At 39.8% G+C, this 18,463-nt stretch overlaps 1 protein-coding gene across 1 annotated transcript in view; it reads right to left on the bottom strand.

Moving 5' to 3' along the window:
- MBOAT2 (membrane bound O-acyltransferase domain containing 2) overlaps positions 1–7,329 on the bottom strand; it is a 211,853-nt gene extending 204,524 nt beyond the window's left edge. The window contains exon 1 of the mRNA XM_063442187.1: positions 6,858–7,329. Within this exon, the coding sequence (XP_063298257.1) occupies positions 6,858–6,929 (72 nt within the window). The 5' untranslated portion in view covers positions 6,930–7,329. The remainder of the gene's footprint in view (positions 1–6,857) is intronic.
- Positions 7,330–18,463: the final 11,134 nt, after the last annotated feature.

Here is an 18,463-nt window from a genome sequence, read left to right as displayed (position 1 = left end):
GGAATGTTAGCTGATTTATGCCCTTTATGGATTAAAACCAGTAATAAATGCTTTTTGTACTTTGCACAAGTTCTTCTGGTTTTCTCACTCTGGATGTCTCTTCTTTTTGCATCTTTCTCCATCAATGAGATTGAATAATTTGGAAAGCAGAGCAACACCTGAGAACAACAAGGAGTTGTGATACGCCTTATTTTCACTGAAAAAGTTTGGATTGACCCATATTTTGGTTTCAATACATATCTGCCAAGTGACCCTATGTAGGGGGAACAGTCCCTATTCTGCTCTGTGTCAGTGTGTATCAGGTTCCCTGAGGACAGGTGTCAATCCATATCTGCAAAGTGACCCTATGTAGGGGGAACAGTCCCTATTCTGCTCTGTGTCAGTGTGTATCAGGGTCTCTGAGGACAGGTGTCAATCCATATGTCAAGGTGTCAATATGTCATATGTCAGGTGTCAATCCATATCCATTGTGATTTAGGAATGTTAGCTGATTTATGCCCTTTATGGATTAAAACCAGACTCTGCATCAACTGTGTAATTTTCCATGGGAGTTTTGCCATGGATCCCCCTCCGGCATGCCACAGTCCAGGTGTTAGTCCCCTTGAAACAACTTTTCCATCACTATTGTGGCCAGAAAGAGTCCCTGTGGGTTTTAAAATTCGCCTGCCCATTGAAGTCTATGGCGGTTCGCCCGGTTCGCCGGTTCGCGAACATTTGCGGAAGTTCGCGTTTGCGAACCAAAAATGTTATGTTCGCGGCATCACTACTTCTCAGTATCAAAGCGGTCTACATGGCACCGCAATGTGCTATGATGTGTGAGTTCAACAGGGACCCATTTAAAAAGCATGGGGAGCGGGGTTAAAATCTGCAATCTTAGATTTTATTCTTACATGAGAAATGTTTTCAACCTTAGGCAAATGGGCAATGCTATAGTAGAATACATTAGGGTGCACGTGTACATAACAGTGTTACAAAGACACCAAAGTCACTTGATGTAAATTATAACTGTTTCTGAGAAATGGCAAAGAGTACATTTAACCAAAACAGGTTTCCAGTAGCAGAGAGAGAGACCGTCACTAGAAGCTCTTTAAAAAAAAAAAAAAATGTTTGAAGGTCTTCACATTTGGCGTCATCAAACATAGCACGATGACACCGAACACAGCTCATTGAGAAGCACTTGACTGGTGAAACGTAGTGATTGCAACATATGCATTGTAGGTGCTCATCAAACATAATTACCTATTTGTGGGGAGATTGGGCTACTGAACCGAGACTGTCTCAGATTACAGATTACTAGAGTACAGGTAGGGCTAATGTTTTTTTGCAGCCTTTTTTTTGTAAACTATGAAGGCCCTAAATGTTAGCTAAAAAGGAACTACTCTAACTTGAAAATAAATATATTTTAACAATATAATTGTTGTTTTAAATGTATATTAAAAATGATTAGTATTATTTTTTTTAATTCTGTTTGCTTCTTCTAGAACTGCTTCAATGTAGCTCTTAAAATATGACCTCCAAAGCATTCTGGTAGTTGGAACCGAGTATTCTGCTAAAGTGCTGATTTACCTACCGCCTACTGTACAACAAAGATATTTGCCAGATATTGAAATAAATCATTTATTACACATTATACATTATTACACATTATAAACACATTAGTCATTTTTTTTATTATAGTAAAAGAATAGTAATGTGTCCTTGGCAAGTTCTGGTTATATAATTTTTCCATGAATGGTGTTCTAGATTAAAACCGCACTACAATAAATTAATTATAATAAATTTCAATTTAAACTATTAAATCACACGTGGTTGGCAACAATGTGGCACCAGGTTACCCATCACGAGAGCTTTGATTGTTTTATAACCAATTTCCCTGACACCTAAATTGTTAAAAAGCCTGACCTTGGATTTACTGAGTTAGATAAGGGGGACTCATGGCATCAGTGGCTTCAAACACGGTCTGTTACTTTGTTTAGTTTGAAAACATTTACATTAATATGCGTTACAATATTTCCCTTTACCTTGTATTGTAACAGTTTACCTAACCAGGTTGAAATGGAAAGGTTGTGTAATGAACACATAGCATTCTATTTGACACAAGTACTAAGGTGAAATTCAGTTTTGGAGTGGCCAGCACTGACCTATCACCATGAAATGGTTACCCTGTTGTCAGTGGAGGCTCGTACATAGGGGCAACGCCCCACCAGATTTTATGTAGAGAAAAATATATATTTGCAGTAGTTTAGAAATACTGTGATTCCTTTTCCTGAGAGGAGGGGGGTGATGTGACGTTAGTCACCATCACGGGGAGCTGGTTCCTAAATTGTTTTTATGTTTTAAACACCCTGTGCCCATTATAGGTGCAGGGTGTGTATAATATATTTGGTTGTGGTTAAAGGTTTTATCTGCTCTACTGTCCTACTTATGCTTGCTACCAACGAAGTGGATTTGGCTGTAGAGCCTTTACAGCACCCTCTGTTGGTAGCCACAGCTATATGCACTACCTGAATTAGCAAGGCTTGTTAATTTGCATGTTCAGGTAGATTTGCATATTGCTAATTCTGCAGGCAGGAGATATATTTTGTGTTAATTACTGTCTTCCCCACCGATTTTTAAATTTATAAATGGGTGGGGAAGACAATAAAGACTATAGGGTCAGCAATACATGTTTGTGTTTCTGACCCCATGGTGTTCCTTTAATATTTTCTTTTTTATCTCCCCTAATAGCCCTAGTGAGTGACTTTGGAAGTTACTAAAATGTATATATTTACAGGGTTGTTAAAAGGAGGGGACATCTCAGACACAGAGCACTGTGCTGCCCGTCACTGATAGTTTTAATAACTCCTACTGTTCATACTCACAATCGTTTTAAATTTCTCCGTCACTATACAGCTGACCTGAGACACTGATGCTGTGGCTAGTTGAAAATGTGTGACGCTTCAAACTGCAGGACTGCGGCTGTGACTCTGAGGACTGATCTGATTTCAATCGCTTTTAATCTGTAGTGAATGCTGATTCTGTTAACTATGTCAGCTACTTCTTGGATCCATATTACCACTGCAGAGTAATTATATTTCGACCTGCAAAGTTAATACGTAGTCTATCAGTATCCTGCTGCTTTAACCCTGTGTACACTGTGTGCTGAGCTATAAGTAAGCCAGAAGTATCCAAATTTGTTGGTGTCTATCAGTATGTTGATACTTTAACCATGTGCACCCTGTGTGCTGAGAGCTAATGGAGTAGCTGACGTATTTCATAACAGCAGCGATTTTTAATAGAAAGCTATCGTTATCATAGCAGGAGCACTACTGAAGATAAGATCATGTAAGGGAGAGCTAAGAGAGGACTAGGAAGATATAGAGAGAGAGCTGAAGCATTTTAAAGAGATGTACTGTGTGGGCATCTCCTGGCTCTGTGGGACAGTTAAGAGCAGGGGTGTACAACCCGCTGCATTCAGCTTGGGACTGCTGGCAGTGCAGCCCGGTTGCAGTCTGGGTGGCGAGGGCAGAGCTGGCACCTGGGGCCACGCAGACAGCTCTAATTATTAAAAAAGGCATTTAGATTATTTTCCCTTTGGATTGTGACAGGCTGTGTCAGCCAAAAGGTTGGACACACATGGTTAAAGGTATATTTTTCCTGTATCCAGCTCTGTGTGCTATTTCTCTGTATTTTACTCAGCTCTACCTGTTGTATGAGTATCTCTGTAGTTTATCCAGTTCTGTGTATTGTATAGGTAACTTTGTGGTGTGCCCAGCTCTGTGTATTATATGTTTTTTTTCTCAGCTCTTTTTGTGGTATGGTTATCCCTGTATTGTACTCAGCTCTATATATTTTAGAGATAGCTTTATGCATATGCAGTGACAAGCTTGTATTACTGTACGTACTCTATGGGGAGATGGGAAGAGTAAAATTCTGGGGGAGGAGACTGGTGCCCTACCGTCTGAAAATATCACTAGCTGCCACTGCCTGATGTAAAATGAAGTAGTTATGGTGCAGTAGTCCTGTCATTTTAACTCTGCAATACATTGCAGTGTTAAATACACATCTAGTGCTTTCTTCTCCAGGACTGAGTGAATATCCTTGAATCAAATGCTGCTGATAATAGGAGGTGTGCGGTGTGTGGCACCACTTGCATATCTAAAACACATGCCTTCTCTATGCATTGGATTGGAGGAGAATGCAGACTACATCAGCAGACATGTTGACATCTCTGAAGGTGGACCTGACGGCTGCGGCAGAGGAGTACCGGTGCTGGAAACTATGCAAGTAATCATTCTTTAAGTCAATTTGTTTTCATAGCAAAGGGGATGGGCAGGGGAGAACCAATAGTGCCTAAAATATAAATTCTATTTTTGAGATTATACGTTACCTTTAATGTTGGATTATTTTCATCATTACTATAATGTACTAGAGTAAAGGGTGTACCTGATTACAGATTTTTGACTCACCATGTCCAGCTATAGTCCAGGGGATAGTTCTGCATTAGGGCTCCCATTACGGTGAGCTTCCTTTTGCGAAAACTCTAAACTAGAGCAGCATGGAGCAGTAGAACTTCTCTATCCTTGTGACCCTTGTCAGTGTGCATCCACTAAAATCCTAAATTCTAATTTAGATACGTCAGATTCATTGGTACCATTAGTGCACACATTTAAGAACCCAAAGACGGGTTGTCTTTAATGTCTAGGACTTGGCATTGGTTCCCCAAAATGCTGCCAATTTTTTTTCTTCTCTTTTTTACAATAAATTGCTAACAACTGAAGTTATTATTTTTGCATCTTCTCCTCCTGTAAAATGATAGGGTACTTATGGCAAATCCAAGACATGAGATTTTATCGCTGCCATTTCTTATCACACAAGAGTCCACATGCAGCTAAAAGGCACAAAATTACTGTCCAACAGTGTTTAGCCAACATACGCTGCTAGCATTAAATATATTACTTAATTGTGGTGGTTACCATGGGAATCCTCATTGTGTTTAATGAAAACTACATACAGCCTGGCAACACTCTTCCGAGAGCATGGCAAAGTCATACATGCCCACACAAAGAAATGTAACAACCCTTTAACCTTGTGGGTTATCCCAGTGATACACTGTGCCAATCTAGAGCAGAGCTGTGTCTCCAGCAGCTGTGTGCCCAGGCACTAAAGGGGGTGTGTCTTTATAGCATGTGTTAAAGGCAGCTGCAGAGACGGAGATATTTATACTAACTCTAAGCACCGGCTGTGACGCAAGCACTACCTGGCATTTCCCATTAAATTATATAGGATAACAGTGAATCCGACAAGGTCTACGGCTGCGACTGCCATATGTAGGTCTACGGCTGCGACTAATATGTAGCCACAGAGCAGTTTGTTTAGTATTAGGGGCTGCAGAATCTCTATATTTATTAAAGAATCTTAGCACATAGATACAATGAATTCTTATTTTTGGAACAATCCTATTCTACAGCTAAATTGCAAACTTAGTTACAATTCTGCATATTAGGAAATTTAGAAGATTACTTATTAAAACATTGAATTGGGACAAACTAAAAATTAAATAATTTTTTTTTAGACAAACAAAAATCAGAACAGGATAAAAATAGCTAAGAAGCAGGATTTTTTACAAGCCCTGCAATTTATGGTCACTAGGTTTGCAATTTGGTTGGTGGAGGAGCCCGCCACAATATGTTTCTTAGGGGCTCTAGGACAAGCGACATAGGTTTCTCAACCTGTGGCCATTTAAAAGTAAAAAAAAAAAAAATCAAAACGTACACAGTTATTTTCTATCTATCTAACCCACATCACATAACATATGTAAATAAATGAACATACAGAGTTATTCACTAGAGTGAGAATTGTCAAGAATTGAAAGTGGATATCAAAATTTAGACCAAAATAGCCAAACTTCAATCATAATGGATTTGTAGAGTATTTCCAAATCAATTGTTTAAGCCTTCAATTTGAAATTTAATTCTGGACAATTATAATTTTCGTAAATTACCTTAATACACTTTTTTTGTGGACTATATAATCTAATGATGGCTCTCCAGCTTTTGTGGACTATATTTCCCACAATGCACAGCCAGTGCGGACGGGGTAGAGCTGGGCATATGTAGTTCACGACAACAGGTGTGCCATGGCTTACCCATCTGTGATGTAACTATGCTGTTTGAATGCAATTCAATAAAGAAAACAGTAGATATATTAGCATTGGCTATTTATCTATATATATATATATATATACACACATTCTCTCATTCTCTCTCTCTCTCTCTCTCTCTCTCTCTCTCTCTCTCTCTCTCTCTCTCTCTCTCTCTCTCTCTCTCTCTCTCTCACACACTTTTAGGCCCTGTTAACCAGATTTAACATGAAACAATCTACCAGTTTTAACCATGAATTTCACCAGGCCAGCAAAATAATGAAACTGATATTTTGTGTCAAGTTATTTCCGCTTTTATTAATCAGACCATTAATTGTATTCCTGGTGACTACAATGCAGAAGATAATATTTTCAGTTTTGGTTAGTATTAGTTACGCAATAATTACATTGTAGGCTGAGAAAGAGATTGTGTAACCATACTGAGAACATAGAATTATCAATGTGATTGTTTCTTCACAAACCCAAGTGCTAGCATTGGTGTATGGACCTATAACAGACCATGGGCCCATACTGCCACAGTAAGTGACATCCTGGCAGGTGGAATTTGGCCAAAACAAAGTGGATAACGAAAATGAAAACACAGTATTGTTATAAAGCTGGTAATAATATCCATTAGTGCCCAAGGCAGCTAGTAACCCAAAAACAACACAAATTCAGATGCAACAGCGTGAGCTCTGTGACACATGCCCCTGCAGTGACCCTACCTGCACCTTACCTGGTCTATAGGCAGCTGCACAGCATTGCTGAGAGGAAGGAGCAGTGTGGATCCTGTGGTACTCGTAACCATGGTAATGCCTCTGATCGTAAAAAGGATGAGGAAGAAGATGGTGCTGAAGATGTCCCCCTCTCCTTGCAAGCCTGAGACTCAATGCAGAGGACAAGGAGGACCTTGACACAATTCAGTCCTCCAACCCCAAAAAAAACCCCAAAGCAGCCTGCTCCAGTGTACAAACTAACACAGCTTCCTCCAAAACTAAAGGGAATTGGGTGCATCGAGCACAATGCAATAAAACAAAAAGATTTCTTGTAATCCACACCTAAAAAGACAGAAATCAGAGAGTCAATGCAGTGCTGACACTTTGTTTCACATTATTGAGGGAAGCAGGAGGGATTCCAAGGCGAGCATACATCAGTGTATCCATACACTGGAGCCACAAAGACACAGCCTACTCCACAGCTTCACACTGCTCAGTGTACAGAATGCAGAATTACAGGCAGGGAGGGAGGGAGAGGGAGGATTGGGCTGGGAAAGCTCAAACAGGCATGTATGGAAGCCTAGAAAGCACATTATTAGAGCCCTCACTCTCAAAAATCACTGCTGCCTGCCTCAGGACCACTGGCTGCCAAGGAAACAGGAAACAAATTAAAAGGTCAATTGAAGACAACAGCTTTTATGTGGTTCATAACCTTTCTGACAGAAACCAAAATTACTTAAATAGAATTAGCTTAAAAAAAACGAATCTACGATTTTAACATTACCTCAGTTACACATTCCATAAATGGAATGATATAGAACACTATTAACTCTGTAAGGCCTCTTCATTGCCATGCTCCCTGTAATTAAAGGGTCTCCATTGCATTAGGGAATACAGGGCTGCTACAGTAATCAGGGCATTCTGGGTAGTTTGCTGTGTCTTTTAAAAACATTATAGACCCTATGACACAGAATGAAGTTGGGAACCACACATATAAGGATTATTTTCTAAAGTGAGCATTCAAAGTGAATTTCAGATTTAAGGCTACAGTAGCAGAACTGAAAGCATAGCTGCCTGAGATAATTTTTCCGGTTTGGCTATTTTAGCCTTAAATTTAAAATTTACTTTGAATTCTCACTTTAGCAAATAACCCTAATAGTCAAATCAGAGCATCAGACAGGGACAGGCCTGACTTGCAACTATGTTACAAAGGCTAATTGTATCACTCTAATCTCTGGCCTGGGAGAGCGTCGTCGCGGGCCATTTTAATCCCTTCTCCCTGTAGAGTTGTTTTTTTTATTTTCTGTCACTTTATCTACGACTTACATTTCTAATTGTCGTTAAAAAAATAATATAAGTGGAGCTCTAGTGTACCTGAGTAATGATATTGAGGATGGGTACAAATGGGGAAACAATTTACACAAATAAGGAGAGAGCCAATAGGTCACCTGGCTTTAGAGGGTAGCACCCTTGGATCCTTAAGGGAGATCCACCGCCCTCTTCTGTGTCTTTAAAACCCAAATAAATGTCAGCAGGGAAACTGAGGACATTGGTAAATAAGTACATTTATTAATGTAAATAAAATAAAACAAAATCTGATCAAGTGATCAATATACTTAAAAAGCAATGCAGTGTTCAGTCCAAAACACGTTTCGCCATAAGCTGGCTTCCTCGGTTGGTGAATACAGTGTAATTGAGAGTTCCGTCTTTTATACCGTCTTAATAGCAAAATCGCCGGCATCTGTGTACCCAGAATTATTCTCTGTGGAACGCACGTTCTGTCCGTCGGCTGGTTAATTCTATTGTGGGGGTTAAGGGGATCCCTCACATAAGTGTTGAGCCCACCTTATCCATTGTATTTCTTTGTACATTCTCTTTTATATTTGGATTGTCCTTAAAAACTGTTTGTTGTCTCAGAGTATTAAAACCAAACTCACGCTTCTGTTCTGTACACGGGATTGAAAATCTATCAGCATGATGGACAATTTCAATAGAATCAGTCATTAAAAAGCAAAGCAAAAAAAAAAAAAAAACGTACATCAATAAAACACAAAAATCATTATCTTGTGTTAAAAGAAATATAAATCTTTTGTAACTCATTGCTGGAAAAAAACATTATGCTATATGTATACATTCTTTAAACTATTTCCTGTGTTCTGCACTTGTTACAATGTCACTAAATGAATAGACAATCATGGTGTGGTGGGCAGTGCATTGTGGGAATTATGTTCTAAGCACAAAAGAGTGAAAATCCACTATTACATGCTTCTTAAAGACAAAACAACTTTAGCTTAATGAAGCAGTTTTGGTGTATAGATCATGGTCCTGCAGTCTTACTGCTCAGTTCTCTGCAATTTAGGAGTTGCATCACTTTGTTTATGCAGCCCTTGTCACACCCCCCTGCATGTGACTTACATATCCTTCCTAAAAACTTCCTTTATTGCAAAAAATAAAGTTACATCTGATTGAAAATGAAACCATTTTGTTTTCGTGTAGGCTGTGTCAGTCACCATCAGGGAAGGTGTAGCTAGGGATGCATAAACAGAAACAAAAGTGATTTAACTACTAAGTGGCAGAGAATTGAGCAGTGAAACGTAAGATGCATGATTTATACACAAAACCTGCATCATTTAGCTAAAGTTGTTTTGGTGACTTCAGTATCCCTTTAAAGACCAATTTACATAGCTTAGATAAAATCTTATAAAGCAAGTTAGCATCTGATTGAAAATGAAACCATTGTTTACATGCAGGCTGTATGAGTCACAACCATGAGAATTGTAAAAGCATAAATAAAAGTGACTAAACTCACTTGAGCAGTTAAAGAATTGAGCAGTGAGACTGCAGGGTCATAACCTGTTAACCTGTTTTGTGGCATGTTCACAGAAACTTTTTATTTATGCTTTGGAGATTAAATTAAATAGAAACATATTTATAAGGTAAGATTTTTCCTTTATATTAAAGGGAAATTATTGAGGTAACATTACTACATATTGTTGAGATATTGTATACTTAAAGGGATCCTATAGTGCCAGGCAAACAAACCTGTTTTCCTGGCACTATAGCGTTATTAGGTCCCTGCCCCCCCTCGGAGCCCCCTCCCTAAATCCCCTTCAGCCACTTACCTTAATCCAGCGCCGGGCTCCATTAGCGCTGGTGACCTCTCCTTGTCGACGTCAGCTCCAGAGTGGAGCCGAATGCGCAGCCAGAGCCACGCACGCATTCAAACCGCCCATAGGAAAGCATTACTCAATGCTTTCATGTGGATGTCCAACGTGAGTTCAATGCGATTTTCACACTGACAATCGCGGAAGCGGCCTCTAGTGGCTGTCTCCCTGACGTTGTTGGATTAACCCTGCAATGTTTCTCTGAAACTGCTAGGTTTTCAGCTGCAGGGTTAAAACTAAGGGGACCTGGCACCCAGACCACTTCATTGAGCTGAAGTGGTCTGGGTGCCTATAGTGATCCTTTAATGCATAAAGGTTCTTGTAAATACACTGTTTAGTGAGGAAAAGACATTCCATTCATGAGATTCTCAATCTGATCTATGGCGTCTAGTCTTATCCTATAATCCCTAGTCAGGCAGTAGTTTATTCTGCAATAGCAGGTCCACCAATCACATAGGACGAGTTGAACTCTTTGATAACTGTTAGCAGCTATACTGCAGCTACTACCAATTTATACACAGCCTGGTTCATGGTGTATTGAACTGGGTACCTGCATTGATCAGCACAACTGCTTGCTGTCCGTTGCCCAGGAGAGAGAAGACAATCCAACTTGTGTGGGTGGCTTGCAAACACTGCATACACAATGTAGACAAGGAACTGAGCAGTCTGTCTGTCTGACGGCCAGCTCTGATTGGTGCTGGGAATTCCAAGTGACATGAGAATTGCAACATTTTTTCCACTTCCACAATTGTGACCTAAGATTAGCACCTACTTATTTCTAACATTTTGTGTTTCTAAGTAACATTTCCCCAAGAGTACATTTTAAAAACGTAAAGGAATTCTATAGTGCAAGTAATACAAAGTTGTATTCCTTACATTATGGTTCCCTCTGATACCCTCCCAATGCGCCCAACCCTCACCCAGCATGGAAAAGGTTAAAAACCTTTTAGTAACTTACCTAATTCCAGCACCGATCTCCCTTGGCGTTTGGTTGGCGCTCCACCTCCTCCAACTTCATCTGACGGGGGCGGGGCAATGCACATGCGCGGCTAGAGCCGCGAACGCACTAGGCCCCTGAATGTATATTGTAATTCCGGGTTGGGCAACATTCGGCATTCTGGATTTTGTTGACTCCCACAATCCTCTTTGAGCCATAATGCTGCCAAAGCATCATGGGAGTGTAGTCCACAACATCGGGAGTGCTGAAGGTTGCCTTCTCCTCCAATAAAATGGGTTGTGGATGCCTATAAGAAATACCGTGCTACCATACCAAGAAAAATACAATAGTAGATCCCTGTAGCGCGGCAAGCAGCCTACAACTTAACACATTATAGACAAGTAATGTTTGTTACTGTCATCATACTCTTGGTGGGAAAGACCTATAGCCACACATTGCTACTAATTAATCACCAGCAGTTCTGCACAGCTACTACTGACGTGACATAAACAGGACATATTTGTCAGTGGCAAGTGACATTGAACTTTAAAGATAAAATATATTATACATATTGCAGCCCCAGAGGGGTAAATCAAGGCTCCTGAGAATACTATTTAACCCTTACCATGAATCAAGCTAATGGCACTCTCATTGTGCCAACAGTAACAGCATTAAAGCGGGAATTGTCAGGAATTGAAAGTAAATCGAAGTGGATTTAAAATTTTAGGTGAGAGTAGCTAAATTGGAAAAATCCTTTCAAATGTTGGGCCAGAGTAGCCGAGTTGGAGAAATTCCCCAAGTCGACTATGTCTTTAGTCTGACTATTTTTTTCCTAAAAGTGGAATTCGCTTTGTATTCCCAGTAACTGACACGTAACACATTTTAGCCATTATCTTTGGGAGCGTGACTAACCAGATCGGCCAGTTTTCTTAAACCATACAGGTTCCAAGTACGGACAACTAAAGGTCTTTGTTTTATATTTTAAACACACAGATATTTTTCACCACGCCATGTAAAACTAATTATTTCTTCTATAAACTAAGAGAGAAAAAAAAAAGTATTCTGTTCCTCCAAGTCTTGTGTTGTAAATTATGACTGCAAGGAAAGTCTCAAGCACTTCCGCTTTAATAGAATTAATAGAACGTAACGGTCTGTTGATTTTGATAAGACTGTCAGATGACTCTCCAGTCTGTCAGACGTGTGATCATTATGTTGCCAAGTAAGTGCTGCCCTAGACTCGCAGATTTTATCGTTTCCATTTGCAAGGAGCCGTCACCCAATTAGTTAGAGTCCAGGGCAAACTGGAGGAGTTGGTTAAGTGAATTGTCTTTCCAGTCACACGACATATAAGCCTAACTTAACCCTATTAAATTCAGCTAAATTACTGCAGCCAGCTGCTGAAAGCTAGTTGTACGTTAGGTATTACTGACAAAGTGAGATTCATGAAAGATTCACAATGGCTGCAAGGAGAAACTAATAGCCGTATTTACTAAACACCAGATTGTAGTGAATTGAAAGTCGAATTGCAAAGAATGTTAAAGGAACACTCCAGTGCACTGTAGTGGTTATGGTGCCAGGAATGTCCTGTCGCACTCCCCATTTAAAGTTGTCAGACAGGCAGAGGAGAAATACAAAGACAAAGTAGTCCCTACATTGTCTCTGTATGTCTCTTGACAAGGTTGGTAATTCAGTGAAATCCCAATACATTCAAAAGGAGTATTTTTGATAGAGCTTCTATTTTTATGAAATACTTTAAATGGGAAAAGTGAGCAGTGCCGTGCTACATATATCACTAGACAGAAGGTACAGCTTATGGGTTTATCAGAGCAGAATCTCATCTCCACTAAATGCTTTTAGAAGAATACACAAAATCAGTTTGCATTGATTTCTATAACTGAATCAGTGGACGTTCCGTCTTCAAGGAGTCGTGAAAAATGGAATTCATCTATCTCTTCTGACGTTTTCCTTTACGTATGATCAGATATCAAAAACTGCATTATTAGAAATGATCTGATCACAGAATCAATAATAGACAAGTGTATCCAAAGTCTGTCCAAACTAGGGCTCACTGGATAGACCCCAGCGTGCCAAGGCTTTTTTAACTGGCCCCTAGAATCCCAGAGATAAACGTTTAGGCATTCTGTAGTTTACCAGTTCCTGCTAAACAGGACAAAATAAATGTTGCCACCTGCTGGACAGAGTCTCTCGTTCACTCACCAGAGATTAAATCAGACTTTGGCACTTGAAAAATCAACTAAAAAAAAATGTTCACTTTAAAAAAAAAAAACTAATATTTTAACTCTAAAGTCAATCGCCAAGGAAAGATTGGTTGTTGAAACAGAGAAGAAGTTACGTGAGGCTTATAAGGCTGAATTCTTTGCAATGCAAAAAAATAATATTCAGCCCACGATAGCACAGTGCTTGGAGGGAAGGTGTTAGGGGTTACTTAACCCCTTAACCCTTTAAGGACCAAACTTCTGGAATAAAAGGGAATCATGACATGTCACACATGTCATGTGTCCTTAAGAGGTTAAGGACACATGACATGTGTGACATGTCATGATTCCCTTTTATTCCAGAAGTTTGGTCCTTAAGGGGTTAAGGACTCAACAGGAACACATATCAGGGAATTGCAAACGAAACAAGTCAAAGAGAATTTATTTGAATTCTTGTGAACAATGCAGCATTTCCAGTGCAGAAATTCCTGAGTGTGTGTGGGGTTGGAGTGAGTTTTGAGGTTGGAAGAATTGGATAGAGATTAGACAGAGAGGGTGACAACAGCAAAAATCTCCCGTACTGGCCCAGTGCAGACCTTACATATCACTCTCATGAGCTCTCTGGCACAATAGATAGATAGATAGATAGATAGATAGACAGACAGACAGACAGACAGACAGACAGACAGATAGATAGTATATACTATATCATGTGTAGAATTATATCATACAGCACAATAGCTCCGTATTCTGTGAATTCAAATTAGCAATCAGATTCCTCTTTTGACAAGCAAGCTGTTAATACCGTGTGTATTAACTATTTCATCCCTGAATATCCTGCTCTCCCGAGCAGACATCAAGGATTTAACTATATTCCCTCAATTGGATTAAAAAAAAAAAAGGAATTCCAAATCTTTATGGTTTTTACCCAATAGCCATCCTTTCTCCAAGTGTAATTTTATGTAGGATTTTATACAGTCCTGTTAATGATCAGGTCAGCAGTTTGTTCTAATCCTCTGAATAATTGCATAATGTTATTCCCTTTAAAACTTGTACCCAAAGTTACCCAGAATAATACTGGGACCTACAATTGCTTAATGAAAAGGCAAATTTATATTTCCATCCTCCAATTTAACAGCTCTTTTCGCATTGTGCAATATGTTGTCTATAATCAATCCTAGATCATTCTTCTTTAGTAATATACCTATTCCATTGGTTCCTTTTGCATATGCTGCAGATGTTTCCCCATCCCGAAATATGAGTTCTGTCCAGAAAAATCCCAATCATTGTTAATATAATGAGAACGGTTTGCACGACATCGATGTAACCTGACAGCCAAGAAGAGTGGACTGGAATGCGCATGCGTGAACAATGACGACTCCGACCAAGTACTTCCGCCAATTGATGCTCCTAGTGCTTTCCGAGGGCTCCAAGCACTCCACCAGACACCATAAGCACTGTAGACCCCACAAACTGCCGCAGCTTGGTTGAAGTCTCACCGTCCTCCACCCACCTTGGACCCAAGACCAGGATCCAGCTCCCAGTGGGTAGACCTCTCCTCCTCCAGAGAGTGTAGCAGGAACAGCTCTTAGAAGAGCTAGTGATTATACTCAGGGGAGTATAGTGATTATAGCAATCCCCAGAGTGTAGTTCCCCAATCCCCCAAACATGAGCCAAGACTTCATGACGGGGTAAAGCGTGTCTGTTTAATGCAAGCCAGCACTTACAATTTATACATACTGTACATTTAAACCCCCAACAGCCTCATTTACATACAATAGGTTACATAGAGCACTATAGTACAAGGAAGGGTTGGGTCAGACAATAGCAAGGGCTGATGGGAGATTGAGGAGGGACAAAGCAGCCAGCTTAAACTGGTCTGGCAGTGTCCCTGGGACAATGCCCTGCTGGGGAAACAATAGGACAGGAAAAAAGGGGGAGGGGAAGAGGCACAGATAAGCAATACATTCAACATACTCCTCCTCTAATTATCTCCAGGTACAGAAAAACACACAATTTACAAACACCAAAAGTATCCCCAAGATCAATGGAAACCCCACAAGAGTCCTCGGATAGCCCTGATCTGGGTGACCAACATATCCATCAATCACCCAGATCGGTTCAGTGGTTTGGTTTTTCCATGGATGTCACTTTTTAACATGTCTTTTTTGCAGGGCCCATAATCCTGGGGCAAGAGGCTGGCAAGCAGGCCCCTCCAAGTACCAGTGGCGAGGTTACTTTCGCCGTTGAGTGAGCATGTGTACTGTGTGGCCATCTAATTCTAAATTTCTGAGTGAGTAGAGCAACGAATCGGCATGACATTCTGCGTCAAGTCTGTACATTCCTCTGTGAAAACTATTCCGATGATTCAGAAGGCTTTCGGGGACAATGTAATGAGTGCAGCATGAATAAAAGTGAGACACAAATGCTTCAAAGATGGTTGAGAATATGTTGAAATAATTTTCTACCTGAAATCATCTTTGAAAGGGAAGAGATTCAGGTAAATACAACAAACAATTTCAACAAAGGATTTTGCAGACAGAATGTTTTGAACAGTGGGAGGACGCTGAGAGAACTGTGTGAAGTCTCAAGGTGCCTACTTTGAAGGGGACTGAGGTGTCATTGTCCTATGTACAATGGTTTTTTTTGTATCTCCTTCAATAAATGTCTCTATTGTCCATATAACATGGATGGATACTCTCTGGAAAGACTTTGTACATAGCTTTGCATTTAACTGCATTAAATTTCACCTTAGTCGCCTTACTTATCAAAATTCCTCTGATGTAAAATCTCGTTCACACTTCTGTATTATCTCCAAATACATAACTTTCAGTAACCAATGGTAAGATGATAAACAGATTATAGAAAAGTTATTACAGATCCCTAAGGTGCCCCACTTTTCAATTTTGTTCATCCTAAAGATTTTCCATGAACAGCTACTCTGTGCACACTTCCATTAAACTGAGTTTTAAACCAAGAACAAGTATTTTCATTAAAACTAATTGATTTTTTATTTTTATTAACATTTTATTTCTGATGTATGAAAAATGCCCCACAGTAAAATAGTAACAGAAATAAGATAGAAAAATTGTCAAAAACAAATTGTCGACAAATAGGTCTAACTTTATAGTATTTTAATCTTTGGTATAGCTTGCATCGTCTGTTGATTGGTTGTGTCAATGGCAGAAGGAAGCCAAGGAACCTGTAACAGAATTATAACAAACATATAGTTCTAAATAAAAGGGTAGTACTGCATACAAACTATACCCATTCCTCTCCCAAACGAGATCCTCCCCTGTACCCCATTAGAACGTTCACACCAGCAACTTAAGTGCGAAACCGCAAGGCAAATAATCAATGAATGCTTTCCCTGGGTGGCCACCATTTCGTATAACCGAACGCACGAGGTCGACAAAAGAATAGCGGCCATCTTGTCTCCCGAACGTGGGCAGCGGTACTTGGTCGTCGAGTGCCTGGAACTCTTTTCGGCTAGACACTCGCACGAACCCCGGTAAAGATTAGACCGCTGCCCGTTCTACTTCCCGACCACCTATGCGAATGACGTTCGGGAGATATGAACTACCGAACAGGGGGAGCATTCGTATCCTGGAATTAAGACAATCCCTTGCATGGTGCTTGCACAGAAAGCCCCCGAAGAGATACCGGCCTCAATGGCATTCCCGTTTCAGCAAACCGATCTGAGTGATATTTGAATATGTCATACACTAAGATCAGGGCTATCCAGTGGTGTAACTTTTGTGGGGTTCCTGAGTATGGTGGGGGGACTTTTCGGGTATTGTATATTTTGTGGAGATTTTTTGTACCAGAGAGATAATTGGTTTATAGATTTTTCTCACGCAATTATCTCTCAGGCACAGAGGATCCTGGGATTGAAAACCCTGTATTTATGTGTTAGAGACCATATGTAGGGGTCTGCGCATAAAAGCCGTGTGTGGCCTGAATAAAATCAGTTGACTCCCAAAACTATGTTTTGTCTGGTTACTGGGGGAATGGATGTCTGTATGCTTTAATGGTTTCAGAGTGGCTGAGTGAAGGAATTAGCAGAGGTAACCAACCAGTTTACCCGTAGTCCTCTACACTTTCCATTTTGTACATTAGGCGTTCGGGAGACAAAAAAAAGGGCATCTATGACACATTGTGCAGAGTATTGCAATTACATTGTATAAACAGTTGACATAGGTTGCACGCAGGGAACACACACTATAATGTCCACATGTTTCATTGCCGCCCTGTCAGCCCTGTTTCCTAGTTATTTTTTCCCTCTTTTTTTCTTTCCAATTCTCTAATTAGACCTTAGACAGTGGATGGTACAAAGATAAGCAAGATGTTGTCTCAACATCGCATTACTAAATGACGGATGTGTGTATATTTTAACAATGGACAAAGGAAAGTCCCGAAGAGCGAAAAATCTACCAACGTTATCCCATGAAACCCTATAGACAGGTGTGCTCACCTGCTTTTCATTTGTCCAGTAACCTTCTGTGTGGAACCATGTCAAACCTTTATCAAAAAAACAGGTTGATCACATGAACTGACACTGATCTGTATTTGTAATAATTTCTACGATTAAGTAAGTTTGGCATGATATGTCTTTCATAAAACCATGCTGCTTCCTATATGATATTATTTTTCACAATATTATCTTTTGAGAACACTTTAAACAATTTCTCAACGACACGCTAAACTCATGGGTCTGTAATTTCTGGGCTCGGAGTTTGAAATGGTCATCACGTCTGCTTTTCTTCAATTCAGCTAGTACAATTCCTGAGGGGAAAGAATCCTGGAAGACCTAAAAAAAAAAACAGTGGTTATGTTATTTCTACATTTTATTATTATTATTATTATTATTATTGCCATTTATATAGCGCCAACAGATTCCGTAGCGCTTTACAATATTATGAGAGGGGGATTTAACTATAAATAGGACAATTACAAAGAACTTACGGGAACAATAGGTTGAAGAGGACCCTGCTCAATTGAGCTTACATTCTATAGGAGGTGGGGTGTAAAAAACATTAGGACATTAAGCTGCACAGGCACCGTCTAGCCCTGTGGCTTCAATCGTACGTTTGCTGTAAGGTTTTTTTTTTACCAATTATTTCTCCATCAACATCTATTGGTTATACCCTTTTACCAGATTCACGAAACCTAACATAAATGTTCGGAGGGAAAAAGGAATGTCTGTGACTTTAAGGCTGCATTCTTTAAGTAGATCTTCAATATATTTCTCCAGAATTGGGATGAAAAACAAGAAAGAATCAATATTGGTTCAGTATTTTAAATAGCAG

Source organism: Pelobates fuscus, chromosome 2, assembly GCF_036172605.1.
Source record: "Pelobates fuscus isolate aPelFus1 chromosome 2, aPelFus1.pri, whole genome shotgun sequence".
Lineage (NCBI taxonomy): Eukaryota > Metazoa > Chordata > Amphibia > Anura > Pelobatidae > Pelobates > Pelobates fuscus.
The sequence above is the reverse complement of the archived record's forward strand: the minus strand, read 5'-3'. Positions and strand labels throughout refer to the sequence as shown.